At 43.5% G+C, this 12,757-nt stretch overlaps 1 protein-coding gene across 7 annotated transcripts in view; it reads left to right on the forward strand.

The window, feature by feature from the left end:
* The window catches only part of EPB41L4B (erythrocyte membrane protein band 4.1 like 4B), a gene marked incomplete at its 3' end in the record, with an annotated part of 141,151 nt that overhangs the window by 79,155 nt on the left and 49,239 nt on the right, over window positions 1-12,757 (forward strand). The window contains exon 16 of one of the 7 annotated variants that reach the window (XM_082843592.1): window positions 1,418-3,452. The exons of the other annotated variants lie outside the window; for them this stretch is intronic. Coding sequence (XP_082699718.1) covers window positions 1,418-1,565 — 148 coding nt within the window. Of the gene's footprint in view, window positions 1-1,417; window positions 3,453-12,757 lie in introns of those variants that run through there. 7 annotated transcript variants of the gene reach the window in all.

Consider the following 12,757-nt stretch of genomic DNA (forward strand, 5'->3'; position numbering starts at 1 on the left):
TTTTCAGGGATGGGGTGGAGGGTTGCTTTTTGTGGTGACGGATCTTTTTCTAAACCTAGGGGTCGGTAAACTTTTTCTGTAAAGGGCCAGATAGTCGATATTTTCAGCTTTGTGGTCTCTGTCACAGCTACTCAACTCTGCCATGGTAGCTTGAAAGCAGCCACAGACGATACAGAAGTGAATGGGCCTGATTGTGTTCCCATAAAGCTTATTTATGAAAATAGACAGTGTGGGATTTAGGCTGAGGGCCGTGTTTACCCACCTCTGCCCTAACCTACCACAGTCCTTCCTAAGTAAACTGGCACCTGCCTTGTTGCATTTACGGTTAAGCTTGAGATTTTTTTTAATGCCAGCTTTGTAAAGGCAAACGTTCCTTTCATGATTTGAATTTCAGATCAGTCTTAATTGGTGTTTATGTGTGAAGCTCTTTCAGAAACATAGTTGGTGAATTCAGTTTGCAGAAAGTTATTTCTTAGTGAGATTGCTAGCCTTGCTCCTCGAGAAAGTGCGGCGAATGGAGTGATGGGAATAAATCCATTGAGAACAGGGCAAATGAGAGCAGTTAGTTCTTGATAGATAGTTCTTACCAAGTTTGCTGGGGATCCTGTAGGACAACAGTGCAGTTTGATCATAAGCACTTGATATTCATGTAACATTTAAAAGCAAGTGAAACTAGTGAAGTAATACTTCTAAATGTTTCTGTGTTGCAAAGGCCGTTTCTTTTCCAGACATGAGACACAGAGAGATCTATAGAAATGCTTTTTAATTTAACCTTGTGTTTACAAAATTGAACACTTATTTTTGCCTGTTTTACCATATTGGTTTCCTTGTGAGGCAGACCTGGCTGGGAATGCTAGGGAGGCTGGACCGGTGCTGCTCGCAGGTGGCCCTGCTGCCTGGCAGTACCAGTGTCACCTGCAAACTTGTTCATGCAGAGTCCCAGCTCCCCCCAGACCTGCTGCATCAGAATCTCTGGGGGTGGTTCCCAGCATATTGTGCTTTATCAGACTCTCCAGGAAAGGAGAATTATTTGGTCCAGCACTTTTGGAAAATGCTGCTTGAGGCGTTCACAGTGTCCGTTCACATGGCAACAGTTCTTGAGAATTTCCGTAGAAAAGGAACCTTTTTCACCACCGCCTCGCTTTCCCCAGACCGACTTGATCATCAGACACCCTTTGAGGGATGATGGTACAGCCAAGGGCAGAGCTGTTCTCAACTTGGAAGTTGATAGAGGACCCACATCTGAATTTTTTAAATACTTGAAAGTAGAAAACCCATTCATTTCCATCTGAAAGCCATCCCCATTTATGTGGTTCATGGTTTTTCTTGTCCGTTTCCTTTGTGCTTGTGTTGTTTCACTCACCTCTCTGCATTGTCTTCATACCCCCACTGACCACTCACTCTGCGAACAAAACAGGCCATCCTTTCAGGATGACAGGCCGCATTGGAAAGCATCGGCCACTGGAGATGACAGCCATTTCGATTATGTCCACGACCAGAACCAGAAGAACTTAGGAGGAATGCAAAGTATGATGTATCGAGATAAACTCATGACTGCACTTTGAGAGACTGAAGCGTCTTACTTCCATTCACCATCATAGTTTCGTTACATCCCATGGAAAGTGTCTTGGCATCCCGTGGACGTGTTTGTAGAAATGTCTTCTAGGAATAGTTCTGAAAGGTGTTTTCCGTGTCTGTGTAAATATTTTGAAAATAACCCCAGTAGGTAGCCCTAACTTACTGACTGCATTCTCAAAAAATGAAGGTAGTTAAAGGCTCAGGAATCGTTCTGATATTCTGATTTTAAAATTGGAGTATAAGTCTGTGTTTATCGTATTGCCGTGTACCTGTTGTTTCTTTGTTATTTAATGAATGGGACCAAAGAAAACCAGAAAAACTTAGGAAGATCGCTCCGTAGAGAGTACCATATAGTACAGTGGTGGGCATTGAGGTCACTGGGGGCCCAGCCTCTGCCATTGTGTGATCTTGGACAGACCATCTCCCCTCTGTTGGCCTCATTTTCCCCGTCTGAAAAGAGCAAGTTGGACTAAATGATCACAAGATCCTCTCTGGCTCTACAGTTCTGTGATCTATCAACGTTTCATATTCTTAGGCTGAGGACATAACATTCACACCTTCTTTAACAGAGGGTTACCTCTTTCAAAAGCTGAATAAAGTATATAACATGTTAAAGGTTATATCAATACAGGGAGATTTTGAATTTCCTATCTTAAAGCAGTTTAGTCATTTTGAATTCTCGCAGGTTTATTAATCAGAAATCACATAGCCTTTATTTTTATAGAAGTTGCTGCGCAAGTACAAGAATAATTTTTTAATGTCTTAACGATTGGTGCTGCTAACTTGCGTGCTTTCAGAAGACATAATTATGAATGCACACTGTCAATATATAGAGTTCAAGGGTTGGTTTTTATCCTAGGCTTCATTCTTTTAAGAAGCAACATGCAATATGAGATGCATTTATGGCTCAAATTGAAGCGTGTAAAATTTTAGTGAAGTTGTGCCAAAGCATCCCGTGCAAGAGGATAGGAGGGTGTTGCACAGTCTTTCTGTAGAACCAGAAATCAATATGTTGCCTTTTAGGGTAGAACTCGTACCAAACTCTTTATTTCCCGCCCCCGTTTCAAGCCCCCGAGTAAGACCTTTTTTTCCTCCTGTTAGGTAGGCCTGAGATACTTTCCTTAGTATTTTTGTGAAATCAATTCTTGTGCCATTTTTTATATATATAATTGTAATTTGGCCCTTTTAAGCCTTTTTAAAAAAAAATGTGTTTCCCTCCCTTGAGATAGTTTATTGCCAAAATCTGATCTTTTTTTTTTTGGTTACCACAAAAATCTATCCAGAAGGAGGGAATCAGCTGCACACCGTGCACAGTGGAGTTGATCACCTATAAACGCTCCCTAAGATACATGTTTACAGGTGTATTTCCTTTTAGCAGATGTTTTGGTCCTCAGTTTACGTACTGCATACAGATGATTGTGTTCTGAATCTTTTGATTTCATTGATACATTTTTACAAATGTGTTTGTGAGGAATAAAGATTATTCTTGCTTTTTTTTTTTTTTTTGACTCCATCTTCCTTTTATGCTGCACAGGAGGTATCATTTGTGGATGAAGTAGGTGATGGGACTTTGGAAGTCTGAAGGTGAACATTCAGTTAGGTGGCATGGAGAAAACTCATCCTGGAATGAGGTTGCTCTTAGGAAGGGTGGCCCTTTTTGTAGACTCCGTGGCTGAGGTGTTTATTCATCTGGGGCAGCTTCGGTGAAGGTTCTGATCACAGGTGGCAGTGGGGCTCCCGCTGTAACAGTCCTGTGGTGAGGGTGGGTGTTTGCCCTGGTGATTGCTGCTGTCCCGGGAGAGAGACCTCCAAACCTGTGTCTGTGGCCTCCTGGAGATTGTGTACGCTTATCTAATAACCTCTAATAAATACCTTTCTGCCTGAAGTACCTTGAGTGGATTCAATTGTCTGCAACCAAGAGGTCTAACCAGTGTGCATACATGTTAATTGTTAAAGGAAGCGTACGGTTTTCATCCTTCAACTTGGCGGACCTTTCTCTACTGCATTTGACAGCGGTGACCACTCACTCACAGCTTCTTGAAACTAATCTCTTGATTTCTGTGATCTCTGCTTCTCTAGCCCTTGGACTTTTTCTTCCGTCTTTGTCACAGCCTCTTCTGTCTTCCTGTTAAATATTGGTGTTCTCCCAGGGTTCTTCCTCTGCCCACTGCTTTTCTCCCTGATCACAGTCTACCTGCCCTTCTCATCTTGTCAAGATTTTATAAGTACTGTTGACTCTGAAGCTATTATCTCTAATGCAAACTACTCTGTGAGGTTTTATACTGACATGTCAACCTCTATATCCTTGTACACCTCAGACGTCACATGGCAAAACTTAAATTCATCCTCTTTTACTGAAAAAAACAAAACACAATAACTTCACTTGAATTCTCTTCTGTCTCACCAGGGTAAGCATTTATACATCATCCACAGCTCCTCTCCCTTTTGCCGCCCATGTCCAGGCAGTCCTCAGGTCTGTTCAGCTTGCCTCCTTAGTATTTGTATGTAGCCCTTCCTCCCTCCTTATCAACACTGATCTTGGAGTAGCATCTTCTGTCTGGCACTGATCTCTCTGACTCCAGTCTCCCGACGAGCTCATTCTCCTCGCAATCACTGGAGTGATCTTTCTAGAACACCGTCTGATTGCGTCCTTGCAGTGCTTGATATCTGCCGGGGTTCTCCATGACCCACAAGATGAAGTCCAAGCCCTTCTCTGGAATTCCCCCGCTATCTGCTCCTGTCCTGTTGCTCTAGCTAGCGTATTTTCCCCCCATTTCTCACCCTCCTGTTTAAACTCCTACAACACCAAACTGCTTGTAGTTCCTGGCATTCACCATACCCTGCTGTTACTCCCATCTGTGCCTTTGCAAATACTGTTCCTTCTGCCGAAAATGCTGTCACTCCCATCCTCTTTACCCAACTCCTGCTCATCCCTTAAGCCTCTGCTCAGACGCTGGCTCTCTTCTCCCAGGGACTCTGACTGCCTCCACCCGCCTCTGCAAATTGGGCTAGTTCCTGTGCTCTGCTCCTCTACTTCCCCAGCCCCCGTGTATATCTATGATGTATTCACTATTTTGTGTTAAAACTGCCTTTCTTATTCATCTCATCTTGGAGGCTGTACGTTCCTTAAGTGTAAGCTTTGTGTCACACTCTCCTTTGTTCCCCGGTGCCTGATGAGTAGCAGGTGCTCAATGAATGTCTGCTCAGCAGATGAATTACTCTGCATTCATTCTAAAGGAAACATCTAACCAGATGACAGGCAGGAACACATCACTTCTGAGCTGGTCTGAAGGTATCTGAACAACTGTATCCAGCTGGGAGCATCATCTTTTGAGCAGGACTTTGCCCACCACGTGCGTTCTGGATTCATCTGCTAAATGTGACTATTATTCACTGTGCCCACGGCGTTCTCATGGGAGGCTTCGCTATAATTTTGAGTGGGGCAAACGACGGTCCAGCCATGTGATACTGGAAACGCCGGTAGGTTGACACTGATCCACAGAAATGTACAGGGGCTAGTAGCCAGATGTGCGCTTCAAACTCTGCATGTGTCACTTCACTTGATCTTCCCAACTGCTCTGTGAGGTGGGTGATATTCTTTTCACACGTGGGGAAGTTCAGGCTTAGGGTCTAACCAAGCAGCTTGCCCATGGTCACTCAGAATTCTGACTTCAAAGTCTGTGTTCTCCGCTCCTGTGCTCTCACCGCTAATTATTCCACCATTTGGGACCCTGTCCATCCACATCTCCAGGAGACTGTTACTAGATGATGTTGAAGAGTTCACTCCACTGAAATCCAGAACTACCAGAAAGCCACCTTCCACCACTATCAGTGTAGTGACTGTCTGTCTCTCCTCCACACCAGTGGTCTGTAACCTTGCTCATCACCATCACCAGTGAGCTAGCAACCCTTCCCAATACCCCGCCCGTCCCCTCACCCCTCCTCCAGCAGTCTAGTCACCCTGTCCATGCAGGCATTCGTGTACCAACAGCCCCCTTTTCAAAGGAGCGGAGATTGAGCGTTATTTTCTTAGTGAGCCACTCATTTGATATGATCCCCTTCTTCCTTCCCGAGAGCTCACAAACTGGTCATTTCTTCTGGACTATTACCTGCCAGCAAAACCAAACTCAGTATTCCATAAACTAATTGGATTAGGTCTTTGCATTTTTGAAACTCAGTTACTTACTGGTCTTGATCATCCACTGTTTTTCTGTGATCCCTGAGAATATCTAACAGTGAATTGACAGTATCGTCACATTGATGTAATTCATGTGGACTGGAAGTCTTGAAATCATGTCAGGTAATTACCGTGGCCTTCAAAACCCTCTTGCTTGTTTCATTTCTTGGTCTACCACTTCCACTGAAAATGGTCCTCCTTAACAGTGAAGATGAAGGAGTAAGGACAGTACAGGAGTCCTTTGTTTTTCATGCCTGTTAATATCCCACCATGCTTCCAGGTCAGTGACTCCAGCCTCCTGGGCCCTGCTCTGAGCACAACAAATGATAGATCCTTTTTGTTGCCCTTAATTTTTCCAGCTTTTAACTAGTCTTTTAAGATCTGAGCTCGTCAAAGAGCTCCTTGAGCAGCCGCATTGATCCATTTGGATGAGTATTTCCCACACGGCTCTAAGTGAATTCCCTGACTGACTGAATCTTCCAAAAGTACCAGGTAAATACCCTAAATAGCCCTAGAATGATTTGCTTCCACCATTTTGCTCTAGGAGGCAACAAATGCCTAGGCAAGGTATAAGGGGGCAGAGATAGAGAAAAAGCAAACTGCAGCTAAAGAAAGGAAAGTCCCTTCGCACATGAAAGGTGGCACGTTTTAAGAAGCCCCAGCATTATCTAAAAGGTGAAATAGAGGTGAAATTGACATTCAGCTGAGACTCCACTAAAGAAGCAGTCCTCAACAATTCTGCAAGAAGGCCCATTTCCCCCCAAATTAGGAAGCCAAATAATCGCTTGGACAGCTTGTTAGAAATGGAGGTTGTGAGGCTCTATTTAGGGGGTCAGGGTGAGACCTAAGAACCTTCCTTTTAGTGGTCACTCCAAGGAGAGTCTGAGGTGGGCAGGCGCAGGACCACACTTTGGAAAAGCACAGCTTCCTGTCTTGTTATGTTTGCCCTTGTTTTAGTGGCTCAATTTTTAACTAATTAGAGGCCAACTCTTTTTCTTTTTCTTTTTTCTTTTTAACATCTCTATTGGAGTATAATTGCTTTACAATGGTGTGTTAGTTTCTGCTTTCTAACAAAGTGAATCAGTTATACATGTACATATTCTTTTTCTTAAAGAGGCATGATGTTCAAAAGTAAATGGACGGGGACTTCCCTGGTGGCGCAGTGGTTAAGAATCCGCCTGTTGATGCAGGGGACACGGGTTTGAGCCCTGGTCCGGGAAGATCCCACATGCCGCAGAGCAACTAAGCCCGTGCACCACAACTACTGAGCCTGCGCTCTAGAGCCCGTGAGCCACAACTACTGAGCCCGTGCGCCACAACTACTGAAGCTTGCGCGCCGAGAGCTCGTGCTCCACAACAAGAGAAGCCACCACAATGAGAAGCCTGTGCACTGCAACGAAGAGTAGCCCCGGCTCGCAGCAACTAGAGAAAGCCTACGCGCAGCAACGAAGACCCAACGCAGCCAAAAATAAATTTAAAAAAAAGTAAACAGACGGATACATCATAATCAGCTACATCTGTCTCCTCAGCATAGCTTTGCACTTCCTTGGGCTCATGGTGAAGCAGAAGAATGTAAGAATTCTAGTGGTTCTTTATATGACTTTAATTTCATCACAACGTCCCTCCCCCAAAATCTGTCAAACCAAGACTTAGGTCATTGTTGGGCCCTCCTGCTGAATTGAGAGGCTAGTGAATTCCAACCACTCGAGGAGGAGAGGGCATAGCACACCCCAATCTAAGGACCCGTGCCAAGATTAGAGCCCACGGTGGGGTAACAGGTGGAAGTTTACGGAAGCAAAATGGCAGGCTGTTGCAGGCTCATGAGAGAAGACTGCAGAATCCAGTGTGGAGTGGTGATTTTGTTGGAGCACTTTGGACACGCTTTGGAATCTCAGGTAGTTGGAATCCCAGCTTTGCCCCTCACTAGCCGTGTGACCTTTAGCCAGTTTCTTATCTTCTCTATGCCTCATTTTCCTCATCCCAAAATGGAATTTAACAATGTCTCACTGTTATGAGAATTAAATGGCACTGTATGTGTAAGGTGCTTTGCACAATGTTTGATGCTAGCTGGTAGCAATTTTTAGCAGTTTTTGAGATTTAAGGCCTTAGCAGCCCATGTAGTGAGAAGCAGGACAAGGGGATTCAAAGTCTAGCTCAAGGAATGGTGTATCTCCTAGGTTGATGGGTTAAGATGTATGGTCTAAGTTTAGCAACAGAAAGGGGTGCTTCATTCCAAAGGAAAGGTCACATGGAAGAGAGTTCACACAATAGGTAAAGACACAGCTCTGAAACTCTAACAAGTGAAAAGCAGAAACAGCATGGGGATGTTTTCAGAGGAGATAAAAGGAAATAGAAATGATATTTCTGTCTGAGAATACCAAGAAATAACTGTCCAGGCAGAATGTGGGCAATGCTTTCCGACCTGCAAGTGGGAGAATGGCCCTAGGGAAGGAATTGGTGAGACCACAGAGAATCCATTCTGCTGGGACATTTGGGACTCAGAAGTTGAGAGAATTGAAACAGATCTGCTCAGTTCCCAGCCTGTCCCAACTTGAGATTTCATCTTACACAAAGCAGAGGAAGCTTTTAACTATTTGGAGACTAAGTAGAAAGTAATAAAGAGAACTGCTGTGCTATTCAACCTTTTTTAGTAAGTAATACAGACAGTGGTAAAAATTCAAAACTATCCAAAAGTTACTTTTCCTTTCCACCCTCTTATTCCCTAGTTTTCCCCAGAGACAAACATTGTTAGCATTTCTTGTCAATCTAGAGCTATTCTGTGTTTAAACAGGCACATATTTATTTAACCAATCAATACTGATGGACATTTAGGCTGCCCTGCATCTCTAAAATGACAGCTTTGCCGCCATCCTTATACACGTCGTGCACCTGAGCAAATCCATCTGTAGAATAAATTCCTTACAAGTAGAGATGCTGGGCCAAAAGGAATGCACGTATTTAATTTAGATGTTGCCTAATGAAGTTCCCCTCCAAAGATATCCTACCTGATTACGCCTCTCGACACTATACACACAACAGCTATTTGACAGGGCCTCTGTGATCCCACAGGAGACATGCGCCTAGCCTTCGCTAACTTTTTTAAAACCTTGCTAGTCTGATGGGTAAAAATCAGAATTTCTGTTTCAGTTGTATTTCTCTGTAAGCAAGGTGGCACACCTTTTTATCATTTTGAATGCCATTTGTTCCTTGTTTACTGTGGAACATCTGGAGGCCCTAATCTTGAGTCGTACCCTTTAATAAAGATCAGACTGATGAAGTAAAATCCGTCATCTTAGCCTTTTTATAGTGAAGAAAGGGAAGCCTGGGAAGAGTCGATCTTTACCAGACATTCTGTGAAAGCAGCTTTCCAGAAGTTCAGGTAACAGTCAGCATGATACCTGCATGCCCTGGAGGTCTGAAAAAGGAAAAGGGGCAGCATGATAATAGCCAGGATGAAGGAATTGATTTCTAATATCCATGTTTCCTTTCCATTTGGGGAGTTGATTAAGAACTGTACACTCAGACACTGTGAATTTCCCTGGTGTATTTGATCAGGGAAGGACGGATTTACATTTAATTACAATTAACATTCTAATATATGGAATCTAAAATCACAGCCACATCGCAGGACTCGCCAGTGGTTTTATTGGGGAAAGGCTGCAGAATTTAAAATACCAAACGGCTTAGTCGAGGCAATCCACTAAAAAGGGTTAGAATAATTAGAGGAACATCCCCGTAGGCTCATGTTACAAGAAACCTGCAGAAACCTACCTAATCCTCCCCTACTGAATAGGGAATGGTTTAAACATCCACTTTGTACTGCTGAGACCTCAAAAGCAAGAGGTGTTGCTATGCTAACGGCTCCACTAGCCAGTTGCATTCCGTGGCTGGATAAAGACGCTGTAACTATATTTAAGGCAATTTTAAAAGCCCTTAAAATTAGGCCCAGTGTATGGCTTCAGAGGCTAACTAGGGGAGTTTGTAATAGAAGCTTCTGAAGAACCTACAAGAATTGGGGAACAGCGAGAGGACCATTTGAAGAGATTTTTAAGCACGAATGAAAACCAAAATAGATTAATCCTCATCTGTATCCCCTCAGGACCTCGTACCCCACATTCAGCTCCGGCTCACACTTGGTCTTGTGCAATTAGAATGTCCAGGACCTGCCCTGAACAGAGTCTGCATTTTATTCATCCAACTTGAACTTCTTTCTGGAATGAATCATCATTTCATTCATTTGGGTGAGTTGGATGGTGTCTGCCGAGTGGAAAAAAATAACACTCGCAGCTCATGTCCGATTCTGCCATAACTCTTGCAGAGTGCAAAGGGTGATAAAGAACGGGCTCTTTCGACATTATTTTACACACTAGCAGCTGTGCTTCCATGGCAACGATAATTTTGTCTTACTGTTCCTTGAGGGCTCCCGTGTGATGCTATTGGGGTATGCATTTAAAGCAGTGGCTAGGGGCAAATCCGTTAATGCTGTTCCCCACCTGAAGAAAGAAAGAAAAGAAAATGAATCTTCTTTTAAGGCAGAGAGTGAGCACTGATATGCAGAAATGAGAGGCAAAAAGAAAATCTGTAAGAAACCAAGGGAAAACAGTGTTGGATTTGTTAGAAGTGAATGCTGTGAAGGAAAACAGCAATATTTATGTCAGTATTTTTTTCCTTAAGGCAGGAAAAAGATTGAGTACATTCTTAGTCATGAGCCTCTGTGCAAAAGTGAACTCATGAAATATTTATTCTTTGGACTCAGATCCTGAAATTTATCTGGAATTGCTAAAGTCCTAGATCTCACCGCAAAGTTACAGAGCCCTTCCTCACAGCTTCTTGCTGTCTCCTACACAGACAATTAGAATAAGACATCGTAAAACTTAGCAAGAACAATATCAAGGTAAAATCGATTTTCTGGCAGAAAATGTTCAAGGCCTGCTTGTCTGCTTACAGCCATTCATCGACACCAATGGATACCAGTTTCACCAAAGGAAAACTCCAGACTCAGAGATGGGGGCACACATCCTACCGTAGCTCACACGGGACAGAGACCCCGTTACCACCGAACAAATCGTAAAGGCGCTCATCATTCCTTAAGATGTGGAAATTTTACTCTGCAGTTTTGCCGAGACCATCATGTATTGTTAAGAACAACTGGGGAATTCGTGACCAGAGTGAAGCTTTTATGAACTGACACTTGATAAATTACCTAGGGAGAGTTCAATTTTAATGCACTACACCATTCATCCAACAAATATTTACTCCGCTGCCTCACTGTGCCAGGTACTGTATAGATGCTGGGAATTGCTATTGAGGAAGACACCGTCTTTGGCTCCAGGCACCTAGTAAACTAATGAAAACAAGAGCTCCCAGTCTACTGTGGATTCAGATAGCACCTGTGCTAACACTAACTGGACAGTTCCGAGTTGATTGCCTGGAAAATGTTGAAAGAAATACAAATTGGGAAAAAAAAATTTCTGCCAGTTAGTAATCCATATAAAAGAGTAAATAATGCCAAAAAACGTAATCTTGACCTTTTCAGACAAGAGGAAAATGAGGTAGGGGCATCGTTTCTCTCTAGTCGCTTTTAAAAAAGTAAAACCACTAAGTTAGTGTAAGAAATCATCCCAAATTAATAGACCTAACATTCGTAATGTGTCACATTTCTAAGATGTTGGTGCAATTTTCTTCTCAAACCCATTATGAAAAAGGTACAGTTTTTCAATTATACTCTTACTATCAGATAGTATGTTTGCACTAAATTCAATAAGAACTTGTAGCAACATGTTGGTGTAATGCCTACTCTGTTTAGTCTCTGCTAAATTAAAATGGAAATGAGTGACAGGTATCCTGGAAACCAGGATGGGTAAATGCACCTTCTCCTGTCTCTCATCCGGACATGGCAGAGATCAAATTATTTCATTGATCTGTAGTTCCTGAGGTATAAATGCTTAATAAATGACTGTCTGAAAATGCGGTGTCTGGGCAGATAAGTGAAATCAGTTACCTAAGGTCATAGCTAAGGGGCAGCACAACCAAAGCTAAGTGCCAACCAGCATTCTTTTAATGTCATTATACTGCTGCTTTCACCATCCACGTGGCAAAGCAGTGTCTCTTGGCACTGAAGAGAGCACAGGGCTCTATAGTCAGGTTGCCTGGGTTCAAATTCCAGCTCTGCCATTTACTGGTTGTGTGTCTTTGGGAAAGTTAATTAGTCTCTCTGTTCCTGTTTCCTTATCTGTAAAATAAGGAGAGTAATAATTGTTCCTTCTTCAAATGTTGGAAGATTAAGTAAATTCATAGATGGCATAGTGCGGGGCAGTCAGAAGTGTTAGCACTTTTTTTTTCTCCTCTGAGGGCATTAATGCACTAGTGTTCAGCCAGCAGGTATGATTCTGGCTGACACCATCTGCTGTGATAACATGGTACTTGAGGGGATTCTGCTAAGAGAGTCCCAATCAAGAGTCACAGTTCCAGGCTAATGGGCTTAATTATGAACTAGTAATGATGCTTCCCAGCTTTATTTTTTTTTAATTAATTAATTAATTTGTTTTTTGGCTGCATTGGATCTTCGTTGCTGCGTGCGGGCTTTCTCTAGTTGCGGCGAGGGGGGGCTACTCTTTGTTGCAGTGTGCAGGCTTCTCATTGCGGTGGCTTCTTTTGTTGCGGAGCATGGGCTCTAGGCACGCAGCCTTCAGTAGTTGGGGCACATGGGCTCAGTAGTTGTGGCGCATGGGCTCTAGAGCACAGGCTCAGTAGTTGTGGCACATGGGCTCAGTAGTTGTGGCTTGCAGGCTCTTGAACACAGGCTCAGCAGTTGTGGTGCACGGGCTTAGTTGCGGCATGTGGGAGCTTCCCAGGCCAGGGCTCGAACCCATGTCCCTTGCATTGGCAGGCGGATTCTTAACCACTGTGCCACCAGGGAAGCCCCTGCTTCCCAGCTTTTTCTTGTCCTTGGCACCCATAGGAAATGTGTTGTTGTATAGCACACTGGGGTAAGCAGACAAG

Source organism: Leucopleurus acutus (assembly GCF_964270905.1).
Source record: "Leucopleurus acutus genome assembly, chromosome: 7".
Lineage (NCBI taxonomy): Eukaryota > Metazoa > Chordata > Mammalia > Artiodactyla > Delphinidae > Leucopleurus > Leucopleurus acutus.